At 42.8% G+C, this 21229-nt stretch overlaps 2 protein-coding genes across 3 annotated transcripts; one reads left to right on the top strand and one right to left on the bottom strand.

Annotated features, from left to right (window-relative positions):
• Positions 1 to 248: 248 nt before the first annotated feature.
• On the top strand, positions 249 to 9239 carry GTF3A (general transcription factor IIIA). Its single transcript, XM_054974610.1, has 9 exons — positions 249 to 443; positions 2573 to 2673; positions 3408 to 3498; positions 4247 to 4335; positions 4586 to 4659; positions 6910 to 6993; positions 7912 to 8141; positions 8224 to 8283; positions 8950 to 9239. Exons 1-9 carry the CDS (start codon positions 249 to 251, stop codon positions 9100 to 9102), a joined length of 1077 nt encoding a protein of 358 aa, XP_054830585.1. The 3' UTR covers positions 9103 to 9239.
• Positions 8791 to 20669, bottom strand: MTIF3 (mitochondrial translational initiation factor 3). Of its 2 annotated transcripts, none has more exons than XM_054974612.1 (4): positions 20615 to 20669; positions 13674 to 14191; positions 10790 to 10944; positions 8791 to 9435 (listed from the first exon to the last, which is right to left on the bottom strand). In XM_054974612.1, the coding sequence occupies exons 2-4, from the start codon at positions 14155 to 14157 to the stop codon at positions 9226 to 9228; spliced, it is 849 nt and encodes a 282-aa protein (XP_054830587.1). In that variant the 5' UTR covers positions 14158 to 14191; positions 20615 to 20669; the 3' UTR covers positions 8791 to 9225. The 2 variants fall into 2 exon arrangements, with proteins under 2 accessions (XP_054830587.1, XP_054830586.1); XM_054974611.1 differs by lacking the exon at positions 20615 to 20669 and adding an exon at positions 20348 to 20578.
• Between the last annotated feature and the right edge of the window lie 560 nt (positions 20670 to 21229).

Here is a 21229-nt window from a genome sequence, read left to right as displayed (position 1 = left end):
GTCCCGCAGAAGCGCGCCGTCATTTGGGGGAACAGGGCTTCGAAGGCGGCTCAAAGCAAGATCCGGGTTCAATAGCCCCTTAAAGACCAAGAGATGAGTTTTCACAGCTCATCCATCGCGCAACCACTGGGCAGAGGAATCCCCAGCGCAGGTTACGCACAGGCTGGAAGCAGGAGGAGGAGCGCTGGAAGAGGAAGGGGAGGAAGTGGGTGGTGCGAGGCTGCCGTCACATGGTGCAAGAGCCCAGCATGGCCGGGGAGGAGGTTGCCTGCGAGCCCGTCGCCGCCGCGATTCAGTCCCCGCCGAGCAAGCGAGGGCCCTTCGGCGGAGAGGGGAGCAGCCGCCTCGTCTCCCTCCAGTACATCTGCTCCTTCGCGGGCTGCGATGCCACCTTCAACAAGGGCTGGAAGCTGGACGCCCACCTTTGCGGCCACACCGGGGAGGTGAAGGCGGCGGCGCTGAGGGGCACCTGGCAGGGGGGGGGGGGGCGCGGCAGTCCTGAGGGCGTGGCCGTGGGCGAGCCCAGCGAGCGTCCTTAGGCGGGGCGGAGAGAACCCGGCGACACCTGGTGGGGAGGGGGCCCGCCGGAGGAGCCCGTTAGGACCTGGGGCGGGCAGGCGGGCAGCTCGGGATTGGCTGCTCGGGAAGATCGGCGCGTGCTCAGTCCAGTGTTTGCGGCGGATGGGATTTGCTTGGCGCAGCCTGGAAACCCGAATCCTGAACGTGTGATTCATCTCGGGGGTTTTGTGATCCAGGATGTGCTGCCTGGAACTAGTTCTTCTGGTAGGCAATGTGCCTTCAGTCGCAGTCAAGAGGATACACGATCAGCATTTGTGTATTATTCACTGTCTCTTTTATTTGTTTTGCATTTAGACCCCTTCTTACTACCCAGTGGGGTCTCAAACCAGGTTAGGTTCTTCTCCTTTGATTTAACTGTGTAACAACCCTATGAGGTAGTTTCAAGCTGTTTTGGTCCGCAGTAGAACAGCAGCGTTTAAGTGCAGTGGCAGCTCAGAGGCCAATAAGATTTTCAGAGGATAAATTTTCCAAGAGCTGTTATCTGAAAAAGGGAGCATTGACTCTCAAAAGCTTATACCCTGAAAATCTTGTTGGTCTCTAAGCTGCCACTGGACTCAAATCCTCCTGTGAGGTAGGTTAGGATGCAGACACATTTTTACCCTGCCCTTTTTCTGAGGAACTCAAAAGATCATTTCTCTTTTATCTTCAAAATAACTCAGGTTGCAAAATAAACCAGAAGTCCAGTGGCACTTTAAAAGATTAGCAGAGTGTATTTGAGCTCAAGCTTTTGTGAGTCAAAGCTCACGTCAGATGTGTGTGGTGTAGAAAATGTTTTGAGTTTTTTTTTTTTAAAGAATTTTTATTGGATTAGAAACATATAATAATTATAATCGCATTCTTTAATTTTTTCTAATTCTAACCCCCTCCCTTTCCCCCCCCTTTTTGTTGACTTCCAACAGTTTTCCAACCCCCTATCCACTTTCCCTCTACTCCCTTCATACTTATTTTATTTATTTATTTATAATATACTTTCAGATTCTTCTAAGCACTATTTCCACCTCCTTTCACATATAGATTGTCATATAAATTGTCATATAAATAAAATCCTCTTAATCTATCTTCTTCATTAAAACTACTAATAATATTCATTTTGATAACCTATGTTTTATCTTACTCCTTCTATTCTCTTCGATATGGGACAAACAATTTGCCCCCCTTTATCAATTCCAATACTACTATACACATACTTATTATACACACTTATTGTCATTTACTTAGACTTCTATATATTATTCTTTATCTATACATATACCATAAGTCTAACAATTAGACCTATCTTTAAATTTACGTATGTATGTATATATTCACTCTATATTGTACGGTTATAAAAATGTTTTGAGTTTTATAAGCAAAATTTACAGAGAAGGAGGGAGAAAGGGGCAGAGTTGTGGAGGGGAAAGGCCTGTTGTAAGTCTGTTGACCACTGCCGCTATCTAAAATTGGAGCTGTTCACCCTGGCAGAGCTCATGGGCATTGTAGAATTGCATGGTGAACCATCTTTATGCTAGGAACACTCAATTAGTTGAGTTTCTCAGTAAGGGAGCTGCAGGAGACAAACATGGCCTGCCCCCCTCCCTGAAGTAAGGCCCTTAATTATTTTTTTGTAAAGATTAAATGTTACAGAACCTTCTCTAGATGCCAAAAAGTGGGATTTGCCTATTGAACACTGGCATTGGAGCACCTATGAGGGAGCAGTAGTTTGGCCATGAGAGAAATAGCATGTGAGACTAAGGGAAAAGAAGACTGAATGGCCCTGACGTAGTAGGAGGCAGAATGGTAACTGGAACTGTGAGTTGGGAAGTCAAGGAAGTGGAGAGATCAGTGTAGGATGTGTGTTTAAATTTCACATACTGATCTGAGGTTACTAGCCCCATATTTGATGAATGGGGTCATCTTGAAGTGAGTACAGTATTCTCTGTCAGAGAGCAGGTATGGGGGGAGAGACGTAAACAAACAAGTACTTTATTTTACAACCGTTTTGTCTTTTTGTCAGCGACCCTTCGTTTGCGATTATGAAGGTTGTGGCAAAGGCTTCACAAGAAACTTCCACCTGAGGCGCCATTTTCTTACACACACCGGAGAAAAGCAATTTGTGTAAGTAAACTTGGATTTGGGGGTGAGAGGAGTTTGAATTCTCACAGAGCTGCCACTTTTTGTGATTCTGCAGATATAATTGTATAAGAACTGGGTTTTTGATATAACTTTGCATGAACTCTTCTCTCTCCTTTCCAGTTGAGATTGGGTTGTAGCCGGTAGTCCAGCACATCCTCCTAAAATAAAGGCTTGGATCCTGTGCCTTGGTCTGTTTGTGCAAATGCTGTTTCACTCATGCAAGATTTTGGTTGCCTTTCTTTCCTCCCCTGGCAGAACACCCCCATGTTGCTTCTAGGGACAGGAGCACAACAGAGAAAGGGGGGGCAAGCGTGTTGCACACAGGAGCCAGCACCAAGTCTGTTTTTCTTTGAAACTATTGTTTGATTCATATGTAAACTTATCCAACCTAGATTATTTAAAATCCATGTGATGGATGCATTCCTTTTGACTGCCAGTAACTAGCTATTATTTATTTACTTACTTCATTTATACCCCACTGTTCTTTCCAATGGGGACCCAAAGTAGCTTACCACATTCTCCACTTCTCCCTTTTGTCCTCACAGCAACCTTATGAGGTAGGATAGGCTGAGATGTGTGACTGGCCTAAGATCATTCGGAAAACTTCAGTGGCAGAGTAGGGATTAAGACTTGGGTCTTCCAGATCCTGTCGCTACACCACAGTGGCTGTCATGTTCATTCTTAGTTACTGAGGACATAAATACTTGCATTTGTAGGTGTACAGCTGATGGCTGCGGCAAAAAATTTACAACAAAATCAAACTTGAATAAGCACATGGGACGCCAACACAGCAATCGCCAATATGTGGTAAGTTGCGCTCATTTTCCCATCATGCTAAGTATTAGGGAATTGTTTCTTATATTGTTTCTTTACTTTCTTTTGGGCACCAGGCCAAAACACATCTTTTAACCCAGGCTTTTAATTAGGGGTTTTATCTTACCAGCTTTTTAAATGGTCTGCCTCTTGTTTTATGGATAGTTTTTATGCTGGCCAATAGTGTGTTTTAAATTTTGTGATCTTGTTTTAATTGTAAACTGCCTCAAGCAGGAGTCAGAAGAGGTAGCATATTAATATCCTAAATAAAATAAATACTCGCTATTATGACATTGCTGTTGGGTGTAGCTGTGAATTTCCTGCATTGTTTAGGGGCTTGGACTAGATGACTCTTGGGGCCCCTTCCAGCCCTGTGTTTCTTTGTTCCTGTAACAGTTCCAGCTCTGAGTTGTGATTTAGCACATGTGCATAAGACACATCTTCCCACTGGCTGCTGAGGCAGGAAAGCAATTCCCTCTTTGCTCGCAGAGAGCAGGTTGCCATAGCCAGTTGTGGGATTCTAGTCTGTGCGAAAGACTTGGACCAGAGCCCTGGGGCTCTACATACATAAATTGCCCCGATAGGTCATTTCTTGGACTGAAAGCCTGGACATCTAGTCCTGTTCCCAGCTCTGACATGGATTCGTATGGTGGCTTTGATCAAGTCTCCAAACACGGCATGTGGTAGCATTACATTCACCTTGGTCTGCCTTTAACAGCTTCTAACTTGATTTTCCAAACAGTGTGACTTTGCAAATTGTGGGAAGTCTTTTAAAAAACATCAGCAGTTGAAAATTCATCAGTATCAACATAGGACAGTACCATTCTTCAAGTAAGTGAATTGCCTAGTAATGCTGCTTATTTTTTAAAATACCCTTGTATGTGTGGAAAAGAGTACTGATCATTTCAGTGCCTATAGATCGGAATAACAAAGAGTTACTTTTTGAAATTATTTTTTCTGTTATTAAATGGTCATAATAATCTAGAAGGGATGGCAGCGGTACAGAGAGAGCTGTTATGGGAGGGGGTGTGCTACAGAGACTGTTTAGTTTTGTCTGAATATGTGTGTGTCTGACACCTAGATGTAGTCACGAAGGATGCGGAACGTACTTTACTACACCTAGCCACTTAAAACGCCATGAAAAGACTCATGAAGGTAATTCAAGCTTTTTGTTTCAACCCTGCCAAACTTTAGAAGTTAGGCAGGTTCATTGGTGGAAGATCCTTATAAACCATCCTAGATGATAACCTGTTTCTAAGGAGGGCCGTATCAGAAGACAACAGCATGTTGTTGGGTTTAAATCTGATCTATCCTGTTGGAATAGAAAGAGGATGGCAGCCTGCTTCACTTCTAACAGCTTCCCGCAGCATCCCTTTTTGCTATTAGATCAGCACCTCCCGTCACTTCTTCCTACTTGACTGGGGCAGATCTGTCTTTGTCTCGGTGAATTCAAGAAGCCTTAACTAGATGTAATATTGAAAGCGATGCCACAGTGAGGAGCATTGCCATATTGTCCTCTGATATGTAGGTTGCTTTGTTGATAATGTCTGGCTGCCCTACACTTAAATTGTTACTGGTACAGAGATAGCATCCCTTTTTGCTATTAGATCAGCACCTCCCGTCACTTCTTCCTACTTGACTGGGGCAGATCTGTCTTTGTCTCGGTGAATTCAAGAAGCCTTAACTAGATGTAATATTGAAAGCGATGCCACAGTGAGGAGCATTGCCATATTGTCCTCTGATATGTAGGTTGCTTTGTTGATAATGTCTGGCTGCCCTACACTTAAATTGTTACTGGTACAGAGAGGCAGCAGTCATACTACGTGTACTGAGAAGAAGCTACCCATGTTCCCAATGCTTCATAGTTGGGAATCTTTCAACAGAGTTGTTAGAGAAACTATATACCAGCATTAAGAATTCTGGCAACCTTTGAAAATTAATTGAGAATATTTAGGAGGTAGGAAACCTGTCTCGGTGCTCTCTTTTGCCACCTCACTGCCTTGCATATGTCATCTTTTAAGGGGTATGGACTCGTGGTGAAAAGAGCATGCAGAAGTTTGCATCCTGTTTCTAAATGCATGGAGTTTGGAGCAACCCCCATTACTTCCTACTGCGATTGACATTCTTGTATTTTAGAGCTAGTGTGTTAATCTTTCTGCTATGCAGACTTTGATTTGACAGAGACCGCATTCTACCAGAGGTAGTAAGGTTGTGCTTCATTATTAAGTGCTCCTGTGTTCCTTCCACACAGAAATTTAGCATGCCTGGGGGACTGGTACTAGCCTAGTCTTCTCTTATTGTCATGATTATGCGCACCAAGTTTCTTTTTTATAGGGGGAGCGTCTAGCCCTGTCAGTGTCCGCCTGCAATGTTTAGCTGAGACACAGGCTTGGATCCTGCCTGACATTTTCGTGGATAGAAGGGTTTCCATCCACAGAGTGCAACTTCCTATCTCCTCTCTAATTGCAGCTCAGATAGATCCTTAAAATAGTGCTCGTGGGGGATGGGGGACCCTAGGAATAGCTGAGGGGGTGGGGAGAATCAGAGAAAATCACTCCTCAGTGTCTCTCTGTGGAACACATAACAAGATCCAAGCGATAGTCGTATCACCTCAAGGAAAGCTGAGCCTAAGAGGAAATCTAAAGTACTCTTCCACTGAAGCAGTTCCTTCTGCAACTTCCAGTCTCTTCTGAATTGATTTCCCCCCACTTTACAAGATATATTTTTTCAATTCATATATAGTAATTAATTTAAAGCATAATTTAAAGCTTCCAGTGCTGACTTGAATTGTGTGTTTTAATTGAACGGATATTCTGCTTGGGCAGTGGGAGGGGGAGAGCAGAGAGAGTTTGAGATACCTGAATATCTGTGTGCATTCTCAAATTCATCATACAAAAAGAGAGAGCTTGATAAGGTTGACTTTAAAGAGAACAATATTGTTGATGAGAATACTGGTGGTCTTTCTAAAGTGAAGTTGTAAATAACCACATGCCAAGTGGACAATGTAGAATGAGAACGGTCTTCAAACAATAATGCACAGATCACCTCTAAGACAAGTGAGCTTGTGAGGCTGTTCTTACAACAGTGGAAATTTAAACAGGTGAACTTGCTTTATCTGGAGTTGCACCATTGGTCTGTCAAGGGTCAGTATTGTCTGCTCAGACTTGCAGCAGTTTTCCAGGGTCTCAGGCAGAGGTCTTTCACATCAGTTGCTATCTGATCCTTTTAAAGGGAGATGCCAGGGATTTTGTGTGCAAAGCAGATGCTCTGCCACGGAGTGACAGCCCCTCCCAAGTCTGTGAACTGAAACAGTTATTTGCAAAGGTAGCAAGAGCTTGGAGAGTGAGAGGTGTGAACATCCAACAAGAAGACTGTTTTAAACTTCATGTTGGCATCTTTTAATAGGCTATACATGCAAGGAAGCTGGCTGTTCATTTATTGCAAACACGTGGTCGCAACTCCGGAAACACACAAAAGATGAGCATGTGGGTAAGTTACTGAAACACACAGTAGTTCATTTTAAAATTTCATCCCAGAGTTTGCTATATTTCTTTTTAAAATCCTTTTTCTTTTGCCAGTCATCTAGTCTGACCTTTTCATGTCCAACTCAGAGTAACACTATGCCATATGGTATACTGTACTCATTTGGGTAATGTTTGTGGCAGGTTTATAGCTGTAGGTGTGGACAAACTCATATAGTGTTTTAAGAATGCTGAAAGTACAGTAGATCATGTGATTCAATATTTGGTATAATAACCCTGTAAGAGTCAGTATTAAACCCGTATTTCAGACAGAGGAGGTTGCCATACTCAGGGACAGTAGCTTGCCTAAGTTCATGTCACAGGTGAGATCTGGATCAATCACTTATTGATCTGGGGGATTATGGTAATATATTCTGGTATTGTATTATGCCACTTACGTAGCGTGTACACATACTGCTCTTCGCTGGGAAAGAAATGAGGGATTGCTGCTTAGAAACTGGGTTGTTCAGAACTCTGCTGGTAATAATAATAGATCTAGAGGAGTTAGCTGTGTTAGTCTGTAGTAGCAAAATAGAAAAGGGTCCAGTAGCACCTTTAAGACTAACCAACTTTACTGTAGCATAAGCTTTCGAGAATCACAGTTCTCTTCGTCAGAAGTTTATGCTACAGTAAAGTTGGTTAGTCTTAAAGGTGCTACTGGACTCAGTAATAATAATAGTTCATTTATATGCTGCTCATCTGGACAGATTAGTGCCCACCCAGAGTGATGAACAAATTCAGTATTATCCCCACAATACAGCAGGGAGCTGGGGCTGAGAGGCGTGGCTTACCCCAGGCCACCTGGTGACCTCAAACCAGTGAAGTGAGATTCAGACCAGTGAAGTGCTGCATCACAGCTCAATTAATTCATCTTTTTCTCCTTCAGAGCCAGCAGTTTGCAGCGTGTGTTCCAAAACATTCAGACGTAAAGATTACCTCAAATCCCACCAAAAAATTCATGCCTTGGAGAGAGAAGTGTTTAGATGTCCAAGAGAAGGCTGTGGAAGGACTTACACCAGTGTGTTCAATCTTCAAAGCCATATTGTCTCTTTCCATGAGGAGAAAAGGCCGTTCTCATGTGACCACCCTGGCTGTGGAAAAGTCTTTGCAATGAAAGTAGGCATTTTAAAAATTACCTTCAAAATCCACGTGCTTCCTTTTTAGGCCCTTGTATAAACAGGACTATTGTTCTTTACAGCAAAGTCTCGAAAGGCATGCTGTGGTACATGACCCAAATAAGAAGAAGCTGAACTTAAGTGTAAGTCAAACTCTTGAACCCTTTACCTTCAATACAACTGTTCCCAGGTGGTGATTGACAAGACCTTTCTGGTTGAGATGCCAGGTTGCTAACAGATCTAGAAGAACCACCCAAATTCCACAGAACTGAGCAGGTTTACTTTCTAAGTGACGGAGTAGAAATAGTTACATTTGTTGGAAATATGACCAAAAACAAATCTTGAGGTTCTTCTCCAGGGAAGAAATTGAAGGAAGCTAAATTTTCCATCAAGGGTACTACCCCTTCTTGGGAGAGGATGGGTGAGTCCCTAGACTGATACTGGATGTTGTCTAAAGCATAACTTGAAGTGAGTTATAATTTCCATCTTAGTGAAATATGAAGCCTGAGAAGGGGGCATTAGTTGGGTAAGGCTATTGAAACTTTCAGGTGGGGAAGAGAAGGGTCCTGGAAACTGATTGCTTTCCCTTATGTTTGGAAACCTACTGATGGAAAGATGTAGTATTGCCTACATGAAAATGGAACCTGGTATTTCAAATAATCGCATCACGTATATTTTATTTTTCAGTCTTTTGGCCAAGGGAGGACCCATAAATGTACAAAACATCATTTTTTTAGAAATCTTTAAAGCTTTCTCTTTCTGATAGAATTAATAACTGAATACAGTGTTGTGTTCTTTCTCAATGCTAGAAAGAGCGTCCAAAGCGAAGTCTGGCCTCTCGCCTCAGTGGCTACATCCCACCTAAAGCACAGCGAAGTGGACTGTCAATGGATGAGACTTTAACCACACAAAACCATGTGGAGAACACACTGCCAAATGTTGAAACACTGTGTCTAGACTAGAGTTGTAGATGAGCTTCATGCACTTGAATGGCTTTATGATGTCACTGTTGGTAAGTTTGTAGTCAGTACAGGAAACTGTATTTGCTTTGAAATGTTTCCACTTTTTGTAGAAAAATAAAATAATCACTGCTTGAGAAGACCTGATTCGGTAGTTTTCCTTTCATTGTCCTTTTCTGTGTTTTTTTCTTTCTCTGTACGCTTATATGTCTGGATTTCTTTCTCTGACATATGTCTATATATGCACATACTTCTTCCTTCTTTTCGAATACGAGGTGGGGAGAGGTAAGTAGCTTTCCCAGGCATGGTCTCTAAAATCCTCTCAAATAACTCTAGCTGAAAATGAGAAGAAGGCTTGGCATTAAAAATTACGTATCACTAGCTTAGTCAAAAGATGCAACTGAAATGTAACTGGGCACAGTATTTATGACAATGATACCACCACCCACTGATGAACTAGTGTAGGTAACTCTTTGGGGGGGGGTAGGAGGTGGAAACTAGGCCCATTACCTCTTAGTCTGCTCATTGCCTAGCTGGTAAGTCACAGCTACCACAGATTCTCTGTTTGGCTTGTGGCATGGTACAACTAATACATTTAGCTGGCCAGATCTGGCTTGGGAACCTTCAGCTGGTGACACCTTTAGTCACTTGTGTTTTTTGTGTCCTATCACACTTTTATCCTACCCTTTCTTCCAAGGATCTTGGGGTGGCATGGATGGTTTCCCTTACCCTCTACTTAATTCTCATTCTGGCTTGCTTTACACTGTGGTTGTAAATGTCCAAGGTCAGTCAAGGAGCTTCATGGCTGAGTAATGACGTGAGTGCAAGGCACCCCAATGCTAGTCTTGAACCCCTTTCCACTATGCTGCACTAGTTGTCTGTACTGAAGACAGCAGAGATTGGTGGACACAGTTGCCTAAAGTATGAAAGTGACAGTGTATATTTGTCACACCAATGGAATGTGGCAGCACAGTGTTTAGAGGAAAAAGTTTTTGCTGTTGGCTTGAGAGGAAGTGATTTCAAGGGCAGGTGCTTCCCTCTTCCTCCATCTTGAGGTCACAGGACAAGCTTTTGTCAATCACAAGAGAATAGGAAATAATTTCAGGCTATAACTACCTCCAAAGGACCAAGGACTAGCAGAAGGAATAGGTCTACTCTTAATTATACCTACGGGAAAAGCACAGTCTCCGAGACAGAACAAGCCCCTTCCAGTATTAAGCAACAGGATGATTTAACTTGGACCTTTCAGAGAACATTAAAGCCAGCATTAATATTCCCTATTAAGAGGTCCTTAGTCGGGAGTGATTGCCACCTCAGTGAGGTAACTGACACCGCAATCCTGCCAGAGCTCTTCATCTGGAAAAATTCCCAGAAGCCTTGACTTGCTTCCTCCTCATCTGAGAATAATCGGGGGGCCCCACCTGTTAACTCAACTTGACCTGCTCCCTAAGCCTGGAGAGAAATCTTTTTAAGCTGCCTTTTAGAACCTAAGCCAGCAGCTCCTTCAGTATATAAGTTGCGCTGGTGGTGGGGAGGATGTTTTCCTTAAGGTCAGGCTATCCTGATGTGATTTAAGTTAAACTGGAAAGTGGAGAACATTCACAAGGGCATGCATAGGATACACATGTCTCTCTGAGGACTTGTGGTCTAGCCTGTAAGTGACCGTGCACTTCTTATTTGTTATGCTTACCATCTTTTCTGGTCCATCAGCAATTTTCTTTTGCTGCACAGTAACCTTGATGTTATGCTTCTTTTCAATCCATTTCTGAATTTGTTTTATCTTGATATCTAAATCGTGCTGTGCAATAACTGTGGTAAAAGTTAATTCCTTCTGCTGAACAAGTCCTGTTTAAAATACAAAGTAAGAGCCTGCAAGTTCCATGTAGCTGTATCCTAAACTGGGCCCTTCCATTGGCAAGTTGCTCAGCCAGAATGTTTCCTGTTTGGTCTTGAATCTACCACCTATACTTCTATTCTTTCAAAATATGATAGGTCATGTGAGGATTCTAATCCACGCTGAAGCCTTTTGTAGCTTAACTAAAACAAGTGTATACTACACAAGGTTTTGGATTAGAGAAACAAATTGGAACCAAAAGGCTGCAGTACTTTTCATTAGAGATCTCGTAGTTTCTATCAATAGGCATACAGAGCATACACCACAGGGGGCTTTGTACCATCCAAGAACCATTTTGTTTCTAATGCACCACCTCTACTAATGAAAGGACTACCAGGTTTTCCTTTACTGTTGCTCTGTGCTTTACAAAGGATCTGTGCCTTCCACATAAGACTGGAAAGAAATCCAAATTACTAAGTCTTTTACATTCAAGGGAGATCTGCCACTATCTTTGTCTCAGTAGCATCAGAATTTAGCATGGTCTAATTGAACTAGCCTTTGTCTTGTCCTTGTGTACACCACCTTTTCTCCCACCTACCACACCAGCCAGTCTGCTGAAATTTGTGATGGGTTTAGTTGATCCTAAAAATACTATCTTAAGCGTTGATTTGATTTTCCTCCATGTGGACTAACATCTCAATTAGTCCACTTTCGTCTTTTTTTTTTGTAAGTATCAAGATCCATTACAGCTCTCATTTCAGTACTAGAAACTCAGTTTGTGCGCTACCTCCCGCTGAGGCTGGAACAGAAGCAAAGGAGGCTGTACCTTGGCTTTTCTGCCCCATCATGCCTCTTAACTCAAGAGCCCTTCCTTGCCCAATGTACAATTCCGAAAGTCTGCAAAGTCCAGAACAGCAGTTAACAAGACATGTTCTGCCATAAATACCTTTTTCTTTTATAATATGAATCCTGCAGAAGAATTCTATATAACCTGAAAACTTGCACCACACATTTAATTAATTATTTGTGTCATTTATAGCCCGCCTTTCTCACTGAGACTTCAAGGCGGATTACGTAGTGTGAGATTAGTACAATCAGTATCAAGGACATTTCCATACAGCCTAACAGGTTCTAACGAAAGTTACTTTATTGCCCCTGCCAACTTTGTTCTAATGTATTGTCATATTGGTTATACCAATACACCCCATCTCAAATCTTCTTTAGTTTTTTTAAAAAAGAAAAGCAGGAGGAAAAGAGATGTTCGAAAATATCTGGGGCCTACCCAGCAGTTCCCAGATCTGAAAATGCTTGTTTATAATTGAAAAACTGAGCTAAGTGGTTTGAATCTGAGTACAAAACCTGGGAGAGGTAGTTATAATGGAGAGGAGGGGCTGTGGCTCAATGACAGAGCGCATGCAGAAGGTGCCAGGTTCAGTCACCAGTTTCTCCAGTTAAAAGGTCTAAGGAAGCAGGAGTCAAAGAACTTTCTCTGCCCGAGAACCTGAAGAGTTGCTGCTAGTCCTATTGCAATACTGAGCAAGAACAAAGGAGCAGTGATGGACTAGACTACTTCCATTACTGTGGAATGCAGGAAGAGGGAAACTGGCAAAGTACACTTATGCAGGTAGAATGTGGTTCTCTTTTGTAGCTGTGCTGAATGAGCCGTGGTTATGCATTTACAAAGGAAGAGCTTGGTAAAAAACAATCTTCCTTTGTAAATGTGAAGACATGACCCATTAACCTCTTTGAAAGGTTTTTAATAGCCACAATATGACCATGTCCATCAGTGAGACTATCTAAATGCTAACAGCATTCACATTTCACAAATGATTAGTGCAAAGCTTCAAAAAAAATCCAAACATTTTTTCTTGTATCTAATGAGCACTGTTGAACTGTAAGAGGCATTACTGTGTAGAGAGATGTAACTGTTAATACATTTGGCTGGATGCAGCTATTTTTTTTCACTCTTGTCTCATCCATCTCCCTACTAAAGTCTCCATTCCACATGGCTTTTTGTTCATGCAAACCCCAGAATAAGATTTTTTGCCTCTATCTTTTCTCACCACCAGAAAGAACTAGTTGGATCAACATTTTAAATTGGGCACTCTATCCAAATAGAGAAAAATGCCAAGATGCCTGCAGGACATTTTTATTTTATAGTGTGCTGATTAGCTACTAGTAATCTCTCTTTCTGTGTGAGTGTGTGCACGCGCGCGTACGTACACTTGGTGCCATTTTGAAATGATGTGTTACAGTAGTCTAGAGGTTACAGAAACATGCATCAGTATAGCCATGTCAGCCCTATCAAGGAGGGAGTGCTAACTTATGAAACTGGTGTAAATAGGGGGGGGGGAGTACTTGTAGCCACCTGTGCAATTTGCCTCTCCAATAATAAACCAGCTCTTAAAATTACCTACCATTAAATAATGGCAGTTAGTCCAGGCTTACAAGTTTCCACAGCTTGTTTACACTCTACCTTAAATTTATCAAAATTCTGTACCAAGAATTGCCAAAAAGATGTATGTCTATAGTTTTACATACATGTATTAAGGCATGATAAAGAACTATGCAGGGCACTGAAACCCTACTCCTGACCACTTAACCATTTTCTGTCACAATTACCAATGGAGAATGAATTATCAGCAATTTTAGTCCACGCTCAACAGATGAATGCAACCCAATTGGTATTTGGAAGAACAGCTGTCAGAATCAACAAATATTTAACAAGTACTATGCATACCATTTTTGGAGCTAGCTTTCTGCTTGTCTCTTAGTTTGAGGCGCTCTTCTTTAATCTGCTGACCACTCATTAGTCTGTACAATGGAGGGTCTGCTGTCTCCTTCAACAGGACAAGTTTCACCCCCCTTTCATTCATGATTTGAATGGCATCTGCTCTGTGCATTGTCCCCTGGTCCTCACCATTCTCATCAATTATGTGAATAAGTCGATAAGGGATTTTCCTCCCAACACTTCTGATGGTTTTCCTGGCATTGGGGTTGACTTTCTTTCCTTTCACCTTTTCCTTGTCATCTTCATATGTACAGAACGCTTTTGTAAGAACAGAGATAAATCCTCTTTTAGAATGCTCCAGTTCTAACCATGTGTAAGAGATCACTGTGGTGTGTACTGGTTGTGGCCAAAAACTGGCAAAACATCTAGTGATGAAATTAGTTTCATTTCTTATGGCCTGACCCATTAGCTTCTTTAGGCACAAGGCAGTCATTATGGGGACAAGGGTGAAAAAATAGTACAGGTACCTAGAGAGAGAAAGAGAGAGAACAAAAAGTTTAATAAGGCAAACTATTTAAGACAGCATATCTGAAATTATGATGGGTATAGGATTCAGCAGGTGATTTTAGAAATACATGGGAAGGGAATAATAAAGGTTGTTGTGCACACATGATTCATATATAGGAACCCTTCAACAAAGAAATAATTTCAAACTTCCACTTTGTTTAGAAGAATTCTGGGTCTTAATCTAAAATCTAATTTTAAATGCTGGAACTGAAGTACTTTCTTGAGCTTCTGCTAAAATTAGACATGAACACTAAAATTACTAAAATAACACAATGGGGTGGGGGAGAGAGCCGTGGCACAATATGGATGTAATTATAAGATGGTTTCATCTCTTGTGACAAACACCATGACAGCAAATACACACACGCATGTGCGTGCGTCTATACATTCCCACTGTAATGTCAGTAGCATTTAGTAGCATGCTTGTGTACTGAAGGCACTTCAGGGCTACCAATTCTGGTCTCATCCCCAGAGGGTTCCAACAGCTATACTGTTAGTTATAACACCTACTTACTGTGGTTAAGTAAATAGGGAAGATTAATCTTGAGTTCTAAGGATAAGTCTTTAACTAGGCCTTTTGCCAGTTCACTGGTTTACTTCTTTCGAGGGCTCTCCTGATCCAGTCAAAAGTAAACAAGGTCTGTACCTGGAGCTTCAGTCTTACAGCAGGACTCTGTAAAGTTCTTTCTTCCAAGTGACAAGCTTCACTGGTGTCCTCTCAACTCTCACAGGCCTGTTCCTGGTTGTAATTCTCTCACAGACTTCCTCTCTCCATTTTACCTCCCTTTCTTTTCCCTCCTCATGAAAAGGCAATTGTTTCAGAGTTAGGGCCTGGTGAGAGCTATAGACTCCTTAAGGTGATGCATCCTAGAACATGCAACCCCAATTTCAGCTATATGAATGTGGAGATTCCCTAGCAGGCATTGATAGACCTATCCTCCATGAATCTGTCTAATCCCTTTTAAAGTGGGCTATGCCTGTGGCCACTACTGCATCCTTTGGCAGCAAACTCCTCATTTTAATCACACATTTTGTAAAGAAGTATTTCCTTTTGTCCTTCCTAAATCTACCGCCCATCAGCTTTATTGGATGCCCTCGAGTTTTAGAAGAGTAATAAAAAGTTCTTTCTGTCCACTCTCTCTACACCATGCATAATTTTATAAACCTATATCATGCCTGCCCCCCCTTAATCATCACTTTTCTAGACTGAAAAGTCCCAGACTCTTTAGTCTTTCCTCACAGGAAATTTGTTCCAACCCCTTAATTTTTCTTGATCTCTTCTGTATTTTGTTTCAGCTCTGCAATGTCCTTTTTGAGATATGACCAGAACTGCACACAGTATTAGAAATGAGGTCATACAGTATTGGGAATGACGCCTGTAAAGAGCAAGGCATTATAATATTGGTTGTTTGAGTTTCACTTCCTTAATAACCTCCAGCATACGGCACACTGGGATGACATTTTCATTGAGCTATCCACTATGACCTTTTCTTCTTGAGTCTCAGCATGTTCAGATCAGAGCCCATTAGCATGTAGTTGAAATTGGGATTGCATGTTCTAGGATGCATCACCTTAAGGAGTCTATAGCTCTCACCAGGCCCTGACTCTGAAACAATTGCCAAGTGAAGCTTGTCACTTGGAAGACAGAACTTTACAGAGTCCTGCTGTAAGACTGAAGCTCCAGGTACAGACCTTGTTTACTTCTGACTGGATCAGGAGAGCCCTAGAAAGAAGTAAACCAGTGAACTCTTATTACTTTACTGGCAAAGGGCCTAGTTAAAGACTTATCCTTAGAACTCAAGATTAATCTTCCCTATTTACTTAACCACAGTAAGTAGGTGTTATAACTAACAGTATAGCTGTTGGAACCCTCTGGGGTTGAGACCAGAATTGGTAGCCCTGAAGTGCCTTCATTACACAAGCCTGCTACTAAATGCTACTGACATTACAGTGGGAATGTATAGACGCACACACATGCGTGTGTGTATTTGCTGTCATGGTGTTTGTCACAAGAGATGAAACCATCTTATAATTACATCCATACTGTGCCACGGCTCTCTCCCCCGCCCCATTGTGTTATTTTAGTAATTTTAGTGTTCATGTCTAATTTTAGCAGAAGCTCAAGAAAGTACTTCGGTTCCAGCATTTAAAATTAGATTTTAGATTAAGACCCAGAATTCTTCTAAACAAAGTGGAAGTTTGAAATTATTTCTTTGTTGAAGGGTTCCTATTTATGAATCAGTATTTAGAGGTATTTAGAGGCAGTAAACCTCTAAATACAAGGGCCATGAGGCAACATCAGGGGAAGGCTTTTGCCTCTGTGCAACTGGTTGACCACTATGAGTGAAAGGATGCTGAAGCAGATGAACCACTGATTTGATCCAATAGGGCCATTCCTATGATTTTAAATTCCCTTACACCATGTAGGCATACCATTCCTCACCAAATGAACGTGTTCCAGTGTCTTCATTCATTCTTTAACCTTTTGTGTGCCTTTGTATTTCCAAACCCCTACACTTTTGCATTTTATCTGGTTAAAATTGAGAGGATCATAGCAAAGGGCTATAAAATTATGGAGTGGATAGAAAAAGGGGGGAAACTATCTCAAAGCACTGGAACTGTGATGAGTCAGTGACACCAATTAAGAGTAGATTCAGGATAGAATGACTTTTTGCAACATAATTTACGCAGAAGGAATGACTTTATACACAGAGTTTATAAAATTCACTGCTACAACATGTGACTTTTAAAACAGATTAGACAACATATGAAAAATGATCTATCTATTATTATTAGTTAAAAGAGCCAAGATTGAAACTTTCAAGTTCAAAAGCTGTATACCAAAGTCTGGGGACAAACAACAGGGGATGACTATCTCTAGTAAAGTTCTTGTGAGCCTCCCAGAAGTATGGTTGTTGGGGGTTTTCCGGGCTGTATTGCCGTGGTCTTGGCATTGTAGTTCCTGACGTTTCGCCAGCAGCTGTGGCTGGCATCTTCAGAGGTGTAGCACCAAAAGACAGAGATCTCTCAGTGTCACAGTGTGGAAAAGATGTAGGTCATTTGTATCTACTCAGGAGGGGTGGGGTTGAGCTGAGTCATTCTGTAAGAGTTTCCCAGGGTGTGGAATGCTAATGGCGGGAGGCTTCACTGTATCCTGAGGCGGTTCTTTTGCATATGGATTGGTGCTTGATGTGCTAATCTTCTCTGCAGGGCTATTGTCGGGTGTGGAGTGTTTTGTTGGCCTGGTGTTTTTCAGAACTGGAGCCCATGCTCTGTTCATTCTTAAGGTTTCTTCTTTCCTGTTGAAGTTTTGCTTATGCTTGTGAATTTCAATGGCTTCCCTGTGCAGTCTGACAAAGTAGTTGGAAGTGTTGTCCAGTATTTTGGTGTCCTGGAATAAGATACTGTGCCCTGTTTGAGTTAGGCTATGTTCAGCCACTGCTGATTTTTCAGGCTGTCCAAGTCTGCAGTGTCTTTCATGTTCTTTTATTCTTGTCTGGATGCTACGCTTTGTGGTCCCGATGTAAACTTGTCCACAGCTGCAGGGTATACGGTATACTCCTGCAGAGGTGAGGGGGTCTCTGCTGTCTTTTGCTGATCGTAGCATCTGTTGTATTTTTCGGGTGGGTCTGAATACTGCTTGAAGGTTATGCTTTTTCATAAGCTTTCCCATCTGATCAGTAATTCCTTTGATATATGGCAAAAACACTTTTTTTTGGCAGGACCACATCGGGAAAACCTCGTCTTACATCAAAGATTCAGCAGATTTCATCAACAAAATCAGTTCTCTGAAACTCAATCCACAAGACATACTTGTCAGTTTTGATGTTGTATCCCTGTTTACCAAGGTTCCAGTAAAAGACACTATTGCACTGATTAATCAGATTTTCCCAGAGGATGTAACAGCCTTATTCCATCATTGTCTGACAACCAGTTACTTCCAATGGGACAATGAATTCTATGAACAGATGGATGGGGTGGCCATGGGGAGCCCACTCAGCCCAGTTATAGCAAACTTCTACATGGAACATTTTGAAAAAACAGCTCTAGAATCAGCACCCCACAAACCCAGTGTATGGTTCCGGTTTGTGGATGATACATTCATCATTTGGAGCCATGGGGAGGAAGAATTGATGGAGTTTTTGAATCATCTCAACAACATCCACCTGAACATACAATTCACAATGGAGAAAGAAAGTGAGGGAAAACTCTCATTCCTGGATTCCTTGGTCATCCGCAAAGCAAACTTTCAGTTAGGTCACAAGGTCTACAGGAAACCAACTCACACTGATCGGTACTTACACAAAAACTCCAATCACCACCCCCGACAGAAAAGAGGCATAATGAAAACATTAGTGGATCGTGCAAGACGGATATGTGAGCCGCGCTTTCTCAATGAGGAAATTAATCATCTAAACCACGCACTTCAGGCAAATGGCTACTCCAGAAATGAAATCCGAAGAGCAATCAAACCCAGGATGAATCAAACAACCAAAGAAAAACAGTCTCCCACAGGAAAAGTGTTTTTGCCATATATCAAAGGAATTACTGATCAGATGGGAAAGCTTATGAAAAAGCATAACCTTCAAGCAGTATTCAGACCCACCCGAAAAATACAACAGATGCTACGATCAGCAAAAGACAGCAGAGACCCCCTCACCTCTGCAGGAGTATACCGTATACCCTGCAGCTGTGGACAAGTTTACATCGGGACCACAAAGCGTAGCATCCAGACAAGAATAAAAGAACATGAAAGACACTGCAGACTTGGACAGCCTGAAAAATCAGCAGTGGCTGAACATAGCCTAACTCAAACAGGGCACAGTATCTTATTCCAGGACACCAAAATACTGGACAACACTTCCAACTACTTTGTCAGACTGCACAGGGAAGCCATTGAAATTCACAAGCATAAGCAAAACTTCAACAGGAAAGAAGAAACCTTAAGAATGAACAGAGCATGGGCTCCAGTTCTGAAAAACACCAGGCCAACAAAACACTCCACACCCGACAATAGCCCTGCAGAGAAGATTAGCACATCAAGCACCAATCCATATGCAAAAGAACCACCTCAGGATACAGTGAAGCCTCCCGCCATTAGCATTCCACACCCTGGGAAACTCTTACAGAATGACTCAGCTCAACCCCACCCCTCCTGAGTAGATACAAATGACCTACATCTTTTCCACACTGTGACACTGAGAGATCTCTGTCTTTTGGTGCTACACCTCTGAAGATGCCAGCCACAGCTGCTGGCGAAACGTCAGGAACTACAATGCCAAGACCACGGCAATACAGCCCGGAAAACCCCCAACAACCATCGTTCTCCGGCCGTGAAAGCCTTCGACAATACATCTCCCAGAAGTAGTTTGCTGGCCACAGCTAGAGAGTGTTTGATCAGATTTGGTCTGATTCAATAAGACAATTCTTAAGAACTTAACTGTTCCACATGATTATATCCAATAGTTAACTGACTACTCCCTGTATGAATAAATAAGAACAGACCATCCATGAACAAGGTGGGGGTCTCTATATATTCAGGAGACTCCTTGTGTATCCTAGAAAAAATAGTTTTTAAATTAACCAGGAGAAGGCCTTTAAAAAAAGAACAATCTAATGAACTTGGAAAATGTCTCAGAAAGAATGCAGTGCTGACAGCAGTCAGGTGTCAGTTAGGGGAAGAAGAGCCAACCTGATGTAGGGAGTGTCAGATGAAGAGGGAGACCCTCATTGCCACCCTATGCAGAGTCACGTTCTAAGGCTACTGGCTCAAGTGGACTCTACTTAGGATGGCACCGTTGGAGTAAACTCCTCATGAAGGTATCTGAGTCATCTTGGGTCAGTTAGAAGCTTTTTAAAAGAATGTTGACAGGTGGGTGGATTTTTAAAATACTGCTTTTATGCCCCTGGCTTGTTTTTAATGTTAATCATTTATGTCAGTTTTTGATGAGCTGCCTCGAAGGGGTTTCTGGGGGAGGCATAAACTAACTAAATAAAACGTCTCATCCCCTTAGCTCTTCTGGGGGGAAACATGGTTTTTTTTTAAAAAAAATTCATAAATGCGTGCCTGTAGCAGCAGAAAGCTTGGAGAATGTAAACCAACAACCCACACATACAATACACAAGCTGGGGAGGAATCTCAGAAGGAAGAAGGCGCCTCCTTTGACCTGGAAGCCCTTTACCCGAGCCCCAGGCTGCGACAAACGGAAAGGGGCTCTCCAGTCTCCAGCCCGACGGGGCCCTCTCCTGGTCGGCCGGTCGGCCCCTCGGTTCGGTCTCCCGTCCCCCGCAGCCTCGGTAGCCCCCCTCAAGGGTTTACCCCGGGCTCGAACTCAAGCGGAGCAGCCCGCCAGGGGCACCCCGAGAAGGCCGCCTCGGCTTACCTGCCCAGAAACTCAGTCGCTTCTGCGCCGCTACGGAAGCGAGCCGAGAAGACGGGCGAGGGGAAGGGGACGGGCCTGGGCAGGAAGCAGGCGGGGAGAGGCCTTGGTTGATGCTCTGAGCGTGCGCCGCCGAAGTGGAGAGGCGCTGCCAGGGAGGAGGGAAGCGGTGAGGGTTAGGGGTGCCGCCTCCTCTGTGGAAACGGCTCGCTTGTGTACTGCTGGCTACGTTTTGTGTGAATATGCAAGACTCGTGTCGGGAGAGGCCAGAGGGCTAGGGAGAGCCAGCGCCACACTCCTGAAGCAAGAGTACCTCCCTGACACTTGTCTGTTTAAGAATGGAGGGGGCAATATTTATTAACCTCAGGCTTGGCAAGTCCGAGATCGAGTCTCCCGACTTAAAATGGCGTGCGCGGGGTGTTAGTTCCTTTTCTCCTGGGGAGAAATCTCCCCACCTGCGCCAGCACCTTTTATCTTCCGGAGAGGGCTGCGGCAGGCAGAGCTGACGATCTGCGTCGTCTGGTGGTCATCATAGTGCGCTGTGGATCCTGGAGATTGATACCTACATAGTGAACATTACATTCTATTGCTGCTCGTATATCTGTATATTTCCCCCCT

Source organism: Eublepharis macularius, chromosome 3 (assembly GCF_028583425.1).
Source record: "Eublepharis macularius isolate TG4126 chromosome 3, MPM_Emac_v1.0, whole genome shotgun sequence".
In the NCBI taxonomy this organism is placed as follows: Eukaryota; Metazoa; Chordata; class Lepidosauria; order Squamata; family Eublepharidae; genus Eublepharis; species Eublepharis macularius.
The sequence above is the reverse complement of the archived record's forward strand: the minus strand, read 5'-3'. Positions and strand labels throughout refer to the sequence as shown.